The following is an 18345-nucleotide window of genomic DNA, read 5'->3' as shown; positions in this document are numbered from 1 at the left end:
TCACTTTGTATTCCTTAGAATGGCGACGGGAAGTGGGATCGAGACGAACAATGCTGAGTTTAACACTAGAGTTGCGGCCGCCGTTGCGGAGCAAATGAGTGCGTTTCGAGAAGAAATGTATAGGAAGTATTCCGAATTTTGGGGTAGTAGTGAAATGGAGCGTTGTCTTAAGAGCTTCATGAGGACTAAACCCCCGATGTACGACGAAAAACCGGATCCTTTGGTAAGCACAACTTGGATCTCGGATGTCGAAGGGTGTTTTCGTACTATTGAATGCCCTCCTGAGAAGAAGACGAGACTCGCTACTAGTTTGTTGCGGGGTAGGGCAAAGGATTGGTTGGATGGTAAGATTGATCTTGTCGGTGGTGAACCGTTTATGGCGTTATCATGGGACGAGTTTAAGAAGGAATTCTTCGAGGAGTTCCGAACTTCAGCCGATTTGTCGAAAATGCGTAATGAGTTGCGAAATTTGCAACAGGGTTCTATGGATTTGAATACTCTCAAGACGACCTTTATGGCGAAGGCTCGTTTTTGCCCGGAGTATTTGGGGAATGATCATTTGTTGATGCAAGATTTTTATCGGACCTTGAATGACGAATTGAAGAGTAAAATTAGCTGAGGTCAAGCGAAATCGTTTGCGGAATTATTTGACTTGGCTAGAGGTTTCGAGTCGTATTCACAATCGAAGAGGTGTGAACCTTCAAGTGAGAGAAGGGTTGTTTCGTATGGTGCTCCAAGTAAGAGGACTAAGGGTCCGAGCGTGAGCTCGGGTGGTACGCGGACGAGTATATTGGATTCTAGTGCGCCTAGATGTTACAATTGTGGCGTGAGGGGTCACAAGTCTTGGGAATGTTCGGTGCCAAAGGGTGATGGCATGGTGTGCTTCAATTACCAAGAAGGACATCGTAAGTCAGAATGTCCCAAGTTAGCGGGGACGGGTGCGGCAAGGAGACGTTAAGGTACGTTTCGTTTTAATAAATATGTCCTTTGATTATTTATTAAGTGTCGTTTGTGTTTGAGTTGTAAAATGCCTTGTGTTGTGCATATTGTTGTTATGGGTGACGTTCCTAGTGGAAGTACCCTATGGTGACGTTTGATTAACAGGCGAAGGGCATAAGACTTGGTGCAACCAAGCATTCCTTAGTATTTGGGAAATGTTTCTACCAAGCCATGGAAATGGGTTTTGGTGTTCGGTTGTTAAGCGCGTGTTCGCTTGTGTGTTGGAGTTGATGAACCATGAGGTTCGACGGGTGGGATGAAACCCTTGAGATCGAGTGTTTTGAATCTCGATGTATGTTGGTAATGGAGTTTATATGACGCGACATCAGGTGCCTCTTTTATACCTACTAGCGTGGTGTTCAACTCTGATTGTGTTGCGGTTACATTGTACTTAGGGTACCGAAGTGAAACCCTTAGGTACATGAGTGATCGGGTGAAAGTTGACAAACTATATCAATTGGATGATTGCGAGGGTATAGTTTGTGTAATCGTGGTACACTTTTCGTTTGAAGTGTTTAAGGATAGGTTAAAATCCTTCGTATGCTCAAGGTTGGAGCAAGTTATGGTGATGGGTCGTGTGAGCCCAATTGTTGGTAAAGTCTACCTTTGGTAGCATTGTACGGTTGTAGGAGTTGTAAATATGGAACGTGGTTCCAAGTGGGGGAGTTGCACTCCCGCACGAGGAGGTTTTTAGTTTGAGACTTCGGATGATACTTTTGGTAGATCCAGAAGTTTGCGTTAGGACCTAGTTTTGGTCGATTTGTGGTAAAGTACAATTTCGGTTAAATTGTACTTATGGTTTTGGATGTAAGTTACCACCGAGGTGGTAATGTGGTAAATCTCGTTGAGAGATAAAGAACGTGTTTGGCGAGCAAGGTGAAATCCCTCGGTTAAGGGATGTGCGTATCGGATTTTCTTCTAGAGAATTATTGTTTTGTACTTGTGTTTGATATAGGTGGTTCTTGCTCGATTGTGTGAATGGTTAGTGGTATCCATTAGGATTCACTATGGCGTAGCAGAGCGCGATGTTACGCAACTCGTTGTTCGAGGCCAAAAAGGGCGTTGATTGGTGAAGCATGACCTTCGGGGTCCGCTGACTTCATCATGGTATTGTTGATTGGTGAGGCATGACCTTCGGGGTCCGATGACTTCATCATGGTATTGTTGATTGGTGAGGCATGACCTTCGGGGTCCGCTGACTTCATCATGGTATTGTTGATTGGTGAAGCATGACCTTCGGGGTCCTCTGACTTCATCATGGGAGTAGTGACATATCGGTGAAGCATGACCGTTGACGGGGTCCGCTGACTTCATCCGGTGTTAAGTGATCTATCGGTTGTTTTATACACCGATGGTGGGGTCGTAAGGACCGTGTGGTGTGATCTATCGGTTGTTTTATACACCGATGGTGGGATCGTGCGGACCATGTTGTGTGATTAGTGATGTGATAGCCGTGTTTCGCTCACATGTTGTTACGGGTGTGACAATAGTCGATTTTGTACACCTTAGGATTTATGTTGCCATAGTCGTTTTGGGCGCTTTTGGTTTTAGCCGTTGCTTATGATGTTAGGATAGTGGCGTATTGGTTGTATTGCTCACTACAAAGGATGTTTAGTGGTAAGTGTAATCCGTAAGGATTCATGTGGTTCGACCTTCAACGTTCGGATTGTTGACCTTAGTTTGAGACTTGGTCGCTTTTAGCGTTGACCTTGGTAAAGGTACGCTAAGGGATTGATATCTCGGTTCGAGATTGGTTAAGTTTTCCCGATGTGAGGGATTAAGTTAGTGCTAGTGCTCGAAATTATGGAATTTGATAAATCGCGGGTGACGATTTAGCTGTTAAGGGTAACTCTTTGAGAAGAATTGTCTAAGGGATCGTTGTAGACTTCGGTTGTTGCGTGTATTGTACGTCTCGGGATGCGATCAGGTGTGTAATTTTTCATTGGAATTAACCATCGGGTTAGCGAATTTGTGGTAGAAGTCGGTTTGAAATGCATGTTCGACGACCTCTGAGTGTGGGTCCGTTTGGGTTCGTGACTAGGATCACGAGGACGTGATCGAGTCTAAGTGGGGGAGAGTTGTAACACCCCGTTTTCCCCGTATATGATTTATAGGTGAATTGGGTATGTACGATAGGTGTATGAAGGGTTCGGGACATTTTCTAGTGTTAAGTCTTGTGTGAGGAGAAGATGACTCAGATCGTGCCATGTGTCGCGGCGCGACAAAGGAGGCCGCGGCGCGGCAATGGACTGAAATTGAGATCAGAAGTAGGACAAAAAATGATCCCAGACCTAGTTATAGGTCGCGGCGCTACGAATTAGGCCGCGGCGCGGCAAACTGTGCGAGCAGGCACCAAATTCTTGTAATTTTAAATGAAGTTCAAGGGCAAATTGGTCTTTTCATGTTTGAGCCAGATTTGAGGCTTTAACCTCATCCATTCATTTCATTTCTTATTTTCTTTTCCTTTTTCTTTCATTTTCTCCCAAGAAACTCAAATACCCCAAGTGATTCAAGTGGGATTTTGGAAAGGAAGAAGCGGGTTTTGATCTTTGGCGTAGTTGACAAGTTTGTTCTCCTCGTTCTTAGCTACACGGTGATACTAGTGGTAAGCTCTAACTCCGAATTTCATTTTCGTGTTCATCATTCAAATTTGGAGCTTTTGATTGTATGATTCATAGATGGAACCCATTTAGTTGTTAATTGAAGATTAACACCAAGATTCGGGTTTATAAGTGTTAAAGGCGGATTTTAGGTTGGTTAATGATTTAACCATGTTTAAGACTTGTAAATGGTGTACAATCACTAGCATTAGTGATTATTGGTGTTTTGGAGACTTTTAGGGTTTTCGTGGTTGAGTAATTTTGACTATAGTCAAAATTAGGGTTTGTTGAGGATTATGACCCGAATGTCGATTCGTTGAGGTTTGTAAACTTAAAATGGATTAAGTTGAAGTATAAAACCGAGTTAAACATGTTTTGGTGTCAAAACTTGTAAATGGTGAGATTTTGACCTTATGGGTCAAAATTAGGGTTTATGGGCGATTTTGAGAACGATAAGTGTCTAACACTTGTGTTCGGGTATAATTGGCATATTAGGACCATTATCACTTGTGTTAGTGATTATTGGGTAGTTTGGGCGCGGTTTGTCCTTGGAAGTGCATTTAGGTCGAAATTGCCCTAAGTGTCGAATTGGGTTGGTTTGTAGATCCAATCTAAGTGTGTTGTTGAATTTGTGATAATGGATTAGGTACTTTCCATTGACGAGTTATGGATTACTTGGAAGCTTTTCTTCAAGGCAACAAGGTGAGTGTTAATATCCTATGTGCATATGTATGTGTAGGATGGGTGCGGGTCGGGTGAAGTGGTTCTCGGTTATAGAGCTCACTTCACATATAGGTGGATTGATGGACTTTTGTATAGGTCCAATTGGCACGGTTGTGCGTTTTGGTTAACCACCTTTGGCGAGGTGCACACTTTGTGTGTACGTTATCACATGGGCGTGTGATGTGGATTATATAACCCCAACGGCGAAGGGTTAATATTGTGAGTGGAGTATTTATACGTACGTGTATATGGCGTATCTATTTGTGGGTGTTATGGCAAGAACCATCGAGCCGGTAGTGCCATAACATGTGTGCGATAAGATGTGAACCACGTGCCGGTAGCATCGAGTGTGAACCACGTACCGGTAGCACTATACATATAATGATGTGAACCACATGCCGGTAGCATCGAGTGTGAACCACGTGCCGGTAGCACTATAAAATGAGCGTGAACCACGTACCCGTAGCGTCGAAGTGTGAACCACGTGCCGGTAGCACTATAAAAGAGTGAGACTCAAATGCGTATGGTGTGAACCACGTGCCGGTAGCACCATAGCGTTATGGTTAACCATATTATGTTGTTGGATATTGTTTAGCATGTTAAATATTGTATACGTATATTGTTGTATTGTTGTGATGTAGCTAACCCTCCGGGTGTAGCTCATTGGCGTTGTTCACCTCGTCGTTGGTGAACTAACTTATACTTTGTTGATATCTTTAGCTTGTGCTTAGAGATCGTACGGTATGCTTAGTGTAGTTGCCTTATACTTGGATGCTTCGGTATGCGGTATTTGACTTTTGTGTGGCGTGTCCATTTTATACATATATATGTATGTAGTATATTTTCACTCACTAAGCGTTAGCTTACCCTCTCGTTGTTGATATTTTTATAGGTTCGCATGCTTGGCGGCTCGGGTAAGCTTGGGGATTAGAGATCTTGGCTAGGTTACTTTAGAAGATCTTGCTTTTGGACTCGATTAGGATTTGGGTAGCGTAGTCCCAAATCACCATGCTCGGTTTTGTGTAAACGTAACTAGTCGGGTCATAATGATTACAACCGAATTACGATTTAATTAATGAACCATTGTATTAGGGAGTTTAAATTATTGATGTATGTTTTAAGTTCATTGAACTTACTTTGGTAACAAATATGTTTTGGAATTTGTGTAATGGGACCTAAAGTGTTATTTAAAGCGTATTAAAAGGAAAAAATTTTATGGGCCGGTTTTAATACGGGTTGGGTCGTTACAAGTGACGTATTAGGATTATTGTCAGGATTATAATAATACCCACCGTGGCTGAGCTCGTGCTGGAAGCTCTCTAAGTTGCTTTCAGCAATCTCCTTGGCAGTCTTGGCTCTTTTGTTGCCGTCGGGGGTAACCAAAAACATGGCGGGGCTGTAACGCTTCTGCCCGACTGGGGGTCTGGTATGGCAACGGATATTGGATCCGGGTTGGTGGCTGGTGTTGATGTCTGTGTCTGTGAAACGCCACCAGTTTCGGTGGCGGCGTTTGTTGATGACTCAACGGCTGGCTCCCCTCCTTCCGGGGATCACCTTCCGGCAACTTGGACACGGGCACCCTCTTAAATTTGAGCCCTTCGATGTTAGGGCGGCGAATAGCTTGGCCAAAATCCATCTGTGCAAGAGAAGGCAAATGTTAAATATAAATAATACAGATGGAATGAGAAAACTTATAAAGAACGCTACGGCACGAAGAGCATACCCGTTCCGTTATAAAGTACCATTGGCACCTTATTCGCCCAAGGCCAGTAACATCGGACGTTACCTAGTTTCAACATCACCTCATCGTAAGGACGCATATCAAGTTCAGCATCCTTACAAAAATTGAACAGATCCTTTTCTTCCGGAGTCAAATCTGGCGTCTTGGACAGTTCTGGAGAACGGCTGAAGCGCCACGGAACCATATGGGCATGCCCTTCTCCTAGCACGTCCTGGTGCACAAACACGAACATATCCCTCCAATCATGAAGAGATGGGGATTTCTTTGAGGTGAAGTTGCACTTCTTCTTGAACGTATTCCAACCCCTCCCAAACGCTGATAACTTGAACGTCGCGCGAAACACGTTCAAGAGCGCCGGTCGATTTTGTCCTCTAAAGAACATCTCGAATATAATCACGCGCTGCCACGCGTGAGGGTGGAGTTGTGAAACACCGATCTGATAGTGGTCCAAAACCGATACAACGAATGGCGTAATGTGACGACCCGGAAATTTCCGACTAAATTTAAACTTTATCATTATATTATTCTGACACGATAAGCAATGTTTGTTAAGTTAAATCTCAAGGATTTTAAACTATGTTTATACATTCATTTAAACCTCGATCAAATTCCAATGATTCACGAACCATTAAATGAACATATATGAATATGTATGTATATGTGTATATGTTATAAATTGAAAATGTCAACAAAGTATTTAAACGTATAATACTTTATATGAATGCATTTGTTTCAATATGAATATCGACGAAATTAAAAAATATATATATTAAATGATTGAATTATCAGAAACATTGAATTATGATTACAAGTCTCTGTTGAGAGGTCCACTATGATTTGAGAAAATCTATTCCTCTTAACGATATTCGGAATAATTTGTAAAGCTATTTATAAATAAATAAAAAAGTGTCATTTACGAAAGTTAGACAAAAGCTAGTGGAGAATTGGTTTCCATAATATTCTATTAATCTATTTTCAAACGTACAAAAACGTTTTCAGTTTAAAAAGAACTTTATTATTAAAACGTATATAACTTTTATAAATATCTAGAATCACTTTTGACAACTCATTACTTAACCAGTATAATAAATATAACTATATTTATATTTTATTTCATTAAATATATATAACGATTTAAATTAATATTATATATATTTATACGCGTATTATATATACATAATTTTTATACTTTTACTATACTTTAACTTTACCTTTACTTTACTTTTACTTTACTTTAACTTTCATAATTCATACTTTAATAATTCATACTTTAATAATTCACTTTAATAATTCATACTTTAATAATTCACTTTAATAATTCATACTTTAATAATTCACTTTAATAATACAAAAATCTATTATAAATAGAATTCAATAGGTTTCATTATTTCATAGAAACTTGAAAATATATTTCCCTAAACTCTCTCAATCGATTTACACACACACACACACACACACACACACACACACACACACACATATATATATATATATATATATATATATATATATATATATATATATATATATATATATATATATATATATATATATATATATATGCTCTGTATTATTTCAAGATATTATTAGTATACATAAAATATTACGATAGAGTGATGTCCGAGTGATTTCAAAATAGTTTTTTGAATGAGTCGAAGCTAAGGAAATTATGGGTTATAGCTATGGAGGTGATGGGTATGGTTCATGGGTATGCTCGTGAGGTCAATCTAGTGTTTATCATCTCCGTTGCGTCTACGTACTTTCTTGCAATATTGAATCTCAATATTGATACGTGAGCACTCATAACTTAACTTTTATATATCAATAGTGTATCCCTGACTAGTGCTTGAGTATATAGGATTATGCATGCTTGTACATTCAATATTGTCCTTAGATAGGTTTGTTGAATCCTGAATTCGATACATATGCTACTGAGATAGGGTATATGATATGCATGTCATTGGAAAGCTAGCGAAAAATTAAGAACTTTTCATTTAGATATCGAATGGTTTCGATGAACGGATTAGAAGTTATAGTCAACTGAATTTTAGTATTATTGTTAAAATGATTATTATTACTATCGTCGTTATTATTTTAATAGAAATATCATTGTTATTATAAAATATCATTATTACTATTATGTTAGTATTATCATTTTATCATAATAACATTTTTAGTAAATATAAATATTGTTATTTTTTTATAGAATAATAATAATTATTATTACAAAATAATACAACTTTTACTTATTATTATTATGATCAATATTATTTTATCAAATAAATAGGGGATACAAAGATATTTTTCACCACGCGTAATATAATTACATTAATAATACTTACCAATATAGTTTTACGATATTAAGTGAACTTTATAAATTTTACTACTTAATATATATAAAAGTATATTTTATCATATATAAACGTTAATATAAATTTTTATTAATAAATGAATTTTATTATTATAAAATCTAATAAATATATTTAAATATATAAAATGACTATAGTTAAGTTATATAATAAACACGTATAAATTTTAGAAGTCATTTTAGGTCAAGTTGACTTTTGTTGACTTTTGCATATTAGTCTCGAGCATTAGGATTGTGGTACACTATGACTTGACCAAAAATTGTTAGACAAATATTGATCAACATATAAATATATATAATTAATATAGGTTCGTGAATTCGAGGCCAACCTTGCACTTGTTAAATGACGTTATATGTATTTTTACTACGAAATACAGTATGGTGAGTTTCATTTGCTCCCTTTTATATATATTTTTGGGACTGAGAATACATGCGCTGTTTTTATAAATGTTTTACGAAATAGGCACAAGTGCTAAAACTAATTCTACGTGGGTTTAAACCAGAAATATACCCTTAGCTTGGTAACATTAAACTACTTGTCTATGTACGGTAGGCGCGAATCCTAAAGATAGATCTATTGGGCCTGACAAACCCCATCCTGACTATGAGATGCTTTAGTACTTCGAGGTTATTTTAAACACACCTGATCTGGTGTACTTCAGAGGGTAAAACATGAACGTTAAGGCTTGTTACCGGGTGCCTACAACTTATAGAATACTTTTATACACATGCGAGTGTACATATATTTATAAACGGAAATCTTGTGGTCTATTAATATATTGAAATGATTGTTATGATAAACCTATGAACTCACCAACCTTTTGGTTGACACTTTAAAGCATGTTTATTCTCAGGTATTAAAGAAATCTTTCGCTGTGCATTAGCTCATTTTAAGGATATTACTTGGAGTCATTCATGGCATATTTTGAAAGACGTTGCATTCGAGTCATTGAGTTCATCAAGATTATTATTATGTCAATTATAGTTGGATGTATTATGAAATGGTGTGCATGCCGTCAACTTTCGTTGTAAAGAAAGTTTGTCTTTTAAAAACGAATGCAATGTTTGTAAAATGTATCATATAGAGGTCAAATACCTCGCGATGTAATCAACTATTGTGAATCGTTTATAATGTATATGAACGGGTCCTTTCACGTAAGTGGTAAATGCAAGTTTCCCACAGAAATCACCTTCAGATATAACGTGAAGTATTCGGTTGGAGGATTATGTGCACGTTGTTCGTCCGTGGCCACCATTATACGCCATCCGGCAAGCGGTGGATAATCGGCGATATACTGCTCTAATAAGTCAGTGGTCACGTTGCTATACTTCTGCTCTACATCAACCTTAGACATGATAAATACACTGACCTTCGAAACGAAGAATAAACGGTACGCTAATAGAGAATGTAAGACGCGGGAAGGTATCAATAGTAGGCTTGAATATTAATTTGAAAACGCAAGGGGTAAGTAAAAATGAGGAGGTAAAAGCCCCTATCTATAGGAAATGCCTTGAGTGGGCCTCAGCCTTGGGCTTTAATCCTAGACGTACACGTGTCTTCTCACCATCGGTTCATAGCCGTTAGATTCGCGTCGTTCCACTTCTTACAGCTGTAACAATGATGGCGTTTACCTAGGGAATAGCACGTTTGGCGGCTGATGGCACATTTTCGGTGTCAGAATCACTCATGATGTTATTTAAACATTATAAAAATACGGTTGTTCAGCATCACTTTGATAATGCATAAATACCATCATTTCGCGTGCCGTACCGCTTATGATATTAGGTTTACATTTTCGGACTTAGTTTGGTCACGTACAAGTACATTTTGTACCCAACCAAACTGGGGGGACTTAATGACGTACGTCACGCCATGCCCCGTCACGTTCTGCGTCACGTGCAACGCATGACGTCTAGCACACGAGCCCGCCAGGAACCTAATGCTGCGTCATGTGAAACAACGTGATGTCCAGTTAGACGTCAAGCTTGTGTATTCAAGTCAACCCCACGCGACTGGTAGCATGACGTCCTCACGAGGTTGACTTGGTGTTGCTGAGCTGGACTATAACCATACATTTCAGGAACGTGGAGTAGGTTGTAGGCATGATTAGAAGGTTCTAGCGGCAGTTTTGGATCGTGGGTGCTATTATAGTGGTTATTATGCATAACCGCCAATTATCAATCTATAAATAGCAACCCCATGCCTCATTTGAAGGCCGATCAATCAACTCGCACACTAATTCTCTTCATACTTACCTTGGAGGCTCGCAAAAGACAAACAACACCACACCCTTCACATCCCATTTAACCGGAGGAACCACTTCCGAAGGTTAGATTCTTCTTTTTATTTACCTGCACTCGAACCGAACAATTTCGGTTTGATCAGAACTCAATATTTCAAAGCTATGCGACATACCGATCGCTTAATAAGAATATATTATTCAGAAAACTCTATATAAGTAGGAGGTGATACTCACACATTACTTTTTTTATCCATATACATTTTTGTCTCATAAATTCACAGTTATACTCCTAAATTAATCTAGGAAGTTGAACTTATATAGTTAAGTGTATAATAGTAAATTAGGTGTAGATGAATCAAAAAGTAGTGTGTGACAGTGTGAGGATCACCTCCCATATAAGTAGCATGAATATATATATATATATATATATATATATATATATATATATATATAATTTAATAATTAAGTAGCATGAATTCCTGATGTATGAACCATAGAATACCTCATATTATTAGATACTGTAATACTTGTGTTGAAAAACCATTGTTGGTAGTTAGCTGTTTACCAAGTCATGAACATCTTATTTGATCACGATTAAAGAGTTCATTACCTCTAATAGGAAAGAATACGCGTTGTACCTTACATAAAAGTTAGGTAAAATTTAAACTAAAATATTAACGTTAAACCAACACGCTAAGACCATTTCTAATGGTGACTGTGACGTTACGTGCAGTTAGTGCACTTTTCGGCCAAAAGGTATTATTTGACTATGACATAACAATGTCAGTTTCTGAGATTTTTTAACAGTTAGTGTCAGTTTTTTTGTGTCAAATATTTGGTATGGTGATGTGGTAAAATCTGATTGAAAATGAAGTGAAAAACATAAATTAATTATAAAAAATATATATTTATTAAATCAAAAATATGCATGATTGGTTACCGAAGAAACTGACAAAAGCTTTCAAAGTCGTCACATACATACTTAATGCCCCGCATACTGACTAACTGACGCCCCGTAAAAATTCGTCAGTTTTCGTCAGTTTCGCCACATAGACTAACGAATGGATTCTGACGCGCCGTTAGGTGTGGTCTAACCCATTAAAATATTGCGACTTCTTTGTGGACTTTATGGATGCTTCGGATGAGCATTGTGTTTTGCCCAACTGTTATTCGGAAATGTGGGCTTTTTGATTTTATTCGTGATATGTCATTTTGTTGGTATTGTAATAGAGGTCGTAAATGTATTAGTTGAAATGATTGGCTTCAAGAGCCGGTGTAACTTCCCCTATCATCTTGCTAGTTGTTTATTTGATATAAATTTTAGTCGTTCTAAAAAAACCAACACGCTAACCCATTAAAAGCGTTACCCACAATTGGGTTATAAATTTGTGACATCGGGTCCTCGGGGTGACGACTCACTCGTTAAAAGGAGGAGCTAGGAAGTCGGCACTTGAAAATTGTAAAAAAGATAGGGGTGGTCTGTTTCGGTTGCGGGACAATGATGAGGACTTAGATGTTGGCGAAGCGATTCAAAACCTTTTTTGTGAGAAGTCGGATGATGATCCTTCTAACGGTGATTGTTTTTTTTGAGGGGTTAGCGATGTGTGGGTTGATCCCTCCTTCTTTGAGCACGCTTATCAAGGATCCTTCGGCAAATCTGTTGACATACTTTTTCAACCAGGTTATTAGTAACAAGGATATTGATTTGACTTCCACGCCGGGCGCCAAAGCTCGCAAGGATAAATCAGTGATTGAGTAATCCGGTGATCGTTCGTTAGTTTATTTTGTCCGTTCGTTAGTTTATTTTGTTAATATGACAGGTTTATTGTATTTTCCTTATTGTATCGTTACGCTGGTTTGGGTTTTGGTAGTTAGTGTCTAGGCTCAAGCTTATTTGGTTCGGTTTTGTGTTATCTTGAGCAAAGTCGTATTTTGCTTGTATTTTTAATTAATTATTTTCTTTTTTCAAGAAAAAGACTCGTTTATATAATTTTCGTTTTTTTTTTTTTTCCTGTTAAAACAAAATGTAAAAGATTGATTAATTAAAGTTTTGTATTTTAGTAGCGGACAAAGTGAAGTGGCCATCTTACGTCATCCCTCCCTTTGCATAGAAGCCAATCCTGGACCACCCTCACCATTCACCAACCCCCCAATTTTAGCCACACTTACCTCAACCTATCACTCACTCCACCATATCATCATCATATCATGGCACAAGGTATTGCTAATACTTATCTATTCAATTGCTAATTACTATTTCACTGTTCAATTCAAGTTATTGTTCATATTAGTATTGCTAAATTTCTAGCATAATAAGGTATTGAAATTGACATGTTTATCTGATTATTAATTGACCTTAATGTTTATGAAGATGATGAATGTTTATATCCTTCAAAAACTTATGATGATGCCATGGATGCTTTATCATCTCTCATCACTCAAAAAACTCGTGCCAATATGTCCAACAGCGGCCTCAGATTCGAGCTTTTGTTCGACTACGTTAAGGTAGACTGATTCATACTATTAATTAACGTTCACACACTGACACATTAATTTCATATATCATCAGAGTTTTTATACGAAATTACATTGCATATGCATCAAATTCCACACCTGCATCTTGAACGATCTATCTAAATCAGTTCTTACCAACAGCTTAACTAATTGGATGGATTTAAATAATGACCATAAGTTGAAGTATTGTCTTTTTGTAATAGATTTTGGATTTGGAGGAGTCAATTGAAAACATGAAGATCATCCATGTTGCAGGCACTAAAGGAAAGGTAATGTATTATCGCTCCTTATCTTTGATCATTAAATCGTCTAACAAGTCGTTAAATACATGTATGGAAGTAACCTTGTGTTGTAGCTCATATGGTAGTGCTCTGCCTCTCTTAGCGAGAGGTCAGGAGTTTTCATCCCGTGGGGTGCAACATTGCACACAAGGTTGCCCCTTTACCCTTGAATTTCACCCAAGGGTGCCTTCCGCACATCGCGTTACTGGGGTAGTGGAGGAGGGGGGGTTTACTTACCACCCATGCCCTTGGATTGGGCCAGGTTTCCTCCTGGACAGCAGTTGGGGCCTGGCGGCGGGTTATGCAACTGCAGGGAGATGAACGCGTGGGTGGTTAAGTCCCCCTGGATGATCTTGTACTGCTGTTAAAAAAAAGCATGTATAGAAGTACTGTCAATTTTGGTTTTAAGCAAATGCACATGTGTAGGATTCGTAGCAATGCAATTCTCATATGAAATGGTGATGTGTAGTGTACACCACCACATTTTGGTAATGCACCGCTAATAATTATGCATCAATGCAATCGTACTGTTTAATCCTTAAAGCATAATTGGTGTTGTATGGCTGAAATGTGGTGTTGCACAAATCATCACCCTATAGGAAATAGCTTGTAGGTTACATTGCTATTGATATAGTGGAGAATTGAACTCGTGTGTCCTCAGTTGACTGATAAGTACATGTTACATTAAAACTTTAGTACATTTGCAACCTAAGACGTTTCTTTCTATATTATTCTTTAAATGTTGCTGATATAATGAGATATTTGAATTTGGATTATTTACAGGGTTCAACATGCACATTTACTGAGGCAATACTCCGTAGTTGTGGCTTTCGCACCGGGCTATTCACATCCCCTCACCTTATTGATGTTCGAGAAAGATTTCGGTTAGATGGGTGAGTTTTTCAGGTTCTGTCACTGTCATTTGATGTTTAAGTGGTTCATACAAGAAATGTTTTTTTGTTCTTTGTTAAAGGTTGCTTAATTTCTCTTTTTTTTTTTTTTTGTATGTTTTAGTGTGGATATATCCAAAGAGAAGTTTTTGGCTTACTTTTGGTGGTGTTGGGATAGACTGAAGGCATGATTTCTGATCCATAAACATTTTGAATGTAATTTACTTATATTAACTTTTTTCATGCAGCTTCTTAACAGCTTATTTTGAATGTAATTTACTTATATTAACTTTTTTCATGCAGCTTCTTAACAGCTTTTCATAAATATAATCGCTCCTGTTAATGTTATTATCTCTGTTATTTGTATTATTTCGTTATGTATAACCCCTTGTCATTATAATAAGCTCCTTCACCCAGTTTAGTAATAGTATTGAAAAATAATGTGTTTCTTCTTGTAAATAGCATTGTCCCCTTATTGTACTTATAATTGTATTTATATATTACAGTAATTTATTCCATTAAAAATAAAATTGTTAATAATGTATTAAATATGCAGGATAAATGCAACGAAGATATACCAATGCCAAATTTATTTCGCTTCCTCGCATTACTTGGTTTCAAGATATTTGCAGCAGAGCAAGTATGGCAATTTTTGTTAACTTATTTAATTTTTTCTAAATTTAATTGTTGTTTTCTTGTTAATGAACGCTTCACGTTTGGATACAGGTAGATGTTGCTATTATGGAGGTTGGACTAGGTGGAAAGTTTGATGCAACAAATGTGGTATGCAGTATGCACATATTAATACTTCATTAAACTATTATTGAGTGTAACTTCAAGTAGTTACATGTATCTTAAAATTTCATATACTAATTTTCAGGTTCAGAAACCTGTTGTATGTGGTATCTCATCTTTAGGGTATGACCACACTGAAATTTTAGGTTAGTCTCAGACAAATTATTTTTTATATTATAATATAAATTAGTTGGTCGAATATTAGTCTATAATCTTGGATCGGTCAAATTTTGTAAATGTCTGTCAAATAGGAAATACTCTTGGACTAATTGCTGGGGAAAAGGCTGGTATCTTTAAGGTATTTTTTTTACCTTGTATCCTTTTTTTCCCACTGTAATTGACTTTTTTTCTTGTTTGTTGTTCTTTTATATTTGTTAATTATAATTATAATTATGCATTATGCATTATGATGTCTAATTTCTGGTTAGTTTAATGCAGAAAGGTGTTCCTGCATTTACTGTACCCCAACCAGATGAAGCTATGGAAGTGCTCAAGGAGAAGGCTTCACAGTTGGATGTAATTCACATTATCTCTAATAGGTCAAACGTGTAAAATTAAACAAATTTACCCACACGAAAAGGGTCAAAAGTCGCCCAAAGTGTATCTTTAATGCATACAAGCTCCCAAACCACTTTACTACAAAACATTATTATTACTAAAGTAACATAGTATTTGCAATCAAACTTTGATATAGATATAAAAGGTTTGGTTCAAGTGTTTTAACTGAACTGACCCAACCTGTTTCACACTGCAGGTAAAAACATTTTGTTTTTACCTGTTACCTGCCCTTTTTGGAACCTCCTGAAACGAGAAACTAAAAACTAAAAACTGAGTCGCGAAACTGAAAACTGAAAAAGGGTCCGACCCAACCCGACCCAAAAATTTAAGATGAAAAATGGGTCTTGACCCAACCCGGCCTATTAAAAAGCTGACTCTTTCAACCCATGACCCCTTTTCAACCCAAACCCATTTTACCTTGACCCAACCCGACCCGTTTGCCAAGTATAGTTGATACAAGTTCTGCTGCTACAGGTGCCTCTTGAAGTAGCAAATCCATTGGATAGAAAATTGCTGAACGGGTTACCTCTCGGGCTTGTAGGCGATCACCAGTATCTAAACGCTGGACTTGCAATCAAGTTATGCTCTACATGGCTCCAATGTACTGGTCATCTTGAACCCGGTTCCATGGACCAAAATGTAAGATCCAATAGTATTGTATAAATTATCATATGTCAATATATAACATATAATGATATAAAAATCAGAACTTTATGTTTGAATACAGAGTTCACTGCCTCATGAGTTCATCAAAGGGCTAACAACTGCAGCACTGCAAGGACGAGCCCAGATCATTCCTGACCCGTCAGTTAATAGTGAAAGTTTAGGTGATTTGGTGTTTTATTTGGATGGGGCCCATAGTCCTGAAAGTATGGAAGTTTGTGCAAAATGGTTTTCTGTTACTGTTAAAGCAGATGACAGTTATTTGCGTAACCAACAACTTGATAATTCCAGAAATTCAAATGAAGTTGCACCTGTTAACCATGGTGAAACCGCCAGCAAGGACTCTGCACAGGTTAGAGATAACACTTATATGCAATTATTACTTGTAATGCCTGGTTTTTTATTGGCCATTTGACTAAAATCGCACGTGTTTATAAGAACTGAACAGTCTAATAATCGATGTCAAAATGTATAAGTATTAAAAATTTTGGAAGATTTTTTAAACTTTCTGAAAATGCAGATATTATTATTCAATTGCATGTCAGTAAGGGACCCACAGTTGCTCCTTCCTCAGCTGATGAAAACATGCAGTGGTCATGGTAATTATTTTTTTCATAAGCGTCATTTGTATCATCAATCTTATACCATCTTGGGATTATTATTATTAATATTACGCATATGTTTAATCTTTATACAATTGAATTGTTTCAGGTATAAACTTTAATAAGGCACTATTTGTACCTAACATGTCCCTTGTGACCAAAGTTGGATCGGGGTCATCGTTTCCAGCAGCAACTGATTCTGTAGTAGATACATCATGGCAGATCACACTTCAAAGAGTATGGGAGAACATTATACTTGGTGAAAAAGGTGCCGTTTACGTACCTTATTTTAATGCTCAAACTATGTTATAAAGTGAGTGTTTGCTGTAACTTTAGCTATATGATCATGATTTTCAGGTAACACTCATAATAATGGTGAGTTAGTTTCGATAGAGAGCAAAGAATATAGTGAAATGAGTGTTGTGAAGAGTTGTGAAAACAGTGTGGTGTTTGCGTCCCTTCCATTGGCTATTAAATGGTTGAGAGACACTGCTAAACAAAATAGGTCTGTTCGGTTGCAGGTAATGATTGATGTCTTTTATTATCTGCTTGAGTTTTCTGGTTTTGTGTCTCCTGTAAGGTTACATATTTATTTGTTTTGAGTTTCTTGTACCAGGTTCTTGTAACTGGTTCATTGCATTTGGTGGGAGATGTTATTAAATTACTCAAGAAATGAGGTTACAGACTTCTTGCTGGAATGATATTTTACGAGATCTAACAAACAAAACTTTGTTATAAGTAAAGAAAAATTCAAGCGGTCTGTTAACATTGATTGGATGCTATACAAAGGAGTAACAAAATCACTCACATGTCACAATAGATAGTTCGCAGAATCCGAAAACATATATTTTTTTTTTCCATCTATTTTTTTTTGTCTAAAGGTAATATTTGGTTATATGGCAATGCTTGTCCCACTACAAAACAGTCATTTTACTGATTGCAACTTGTAAAAACCATGGTTTGGTTGCAGCATATTATGGAATGTTTGATTTGAGATATGAGTACCTTCATGTAAAACCGTTTTACTCTATTGATTGTTATAATTCAAAGGTTTCGTAAGAAAATATATCGATCAGGGAGTTACAGCGTTGGTTATACACAAACTATTATCTCATGTGATTTATAATTGAGTTAGAAATGGATTGTTGTTTATTGTCGAAATTTTGAAGCTTTCTCAAACATGTTTCTCCTTAAAATTTGTTCTCTTCAGATTCAATCATTCAGATAACCTATCTGACACTTTTTTTATGTTTCGTTGCATAGCTGCCATGGTTGCAAACGGCATTCATTTATCCGTTGTGACAGCCGTTGCGGCGTTTTGGCAACTAGACCGTCTCGGCATCTAAAAGTTGGTCAACGGTCAGGTCA

At 37.2% G+C, this 18345-nt stretch overlaps 1 protein-coding gene across 1 annotated transcript; it reads left to right on the top strand.

Moving 5' to 3' along the window:
- Positions 1-12772: 12772 nt before the first annotated feature.
- Positions 12773-18021, top strand: LOC139867558 (folylpolyglutamate synthase-like). Its single transcript, XM_071855926.1, has 16 exons — positions 12773-12892; positions 13046-13179; positions 13392-13457; positions 14253-14362; positions 14484-14544; positions 14916-14999; positions 15086-15142; positions 15240-15300; positions 15406-15452; positions 15593-15670; positions 16187-16351; positions 16440-16727; positions 16896-16974; positions 17087-17245; positions 17335-17498; positions 17594-18021. Exons 1-16 carry the CDS (start codon positions 12883-12885, stop codon positions 17651-17653), a joined length of 1623 nt encoding a protein of 540 aa, XP_071712027.1. The 5' UTR covers positions 12773-12882; the 3' UTR covers positions 17654-18021.
- The last annotated feature ends 324 nt before the right edge of the window (positions 18022-18345 follow it).

This window comes from Rutidosis leptorrhynchoides, chromosome 9 (genome assembly GCF_046630445.1).
Source record: "Rutidosis leptorrhynchoides isolate AG116_Rl617_1_P2 chromosome 9, CSIRO_AGI_Rlap_v1, whole genome shotgun sequence".
In the NCBI taxonomy this organism is placed as follows: Eukaryota; Viridiplantae; Streptophyta; class Magnoliopsida; order Asterales; family Asteraceae; genus Rutidosis; species Rutidosis leptorrhynchoides.
This window is presented reverse-complemented; position numbering and strand designations above follow the sequence as displayed.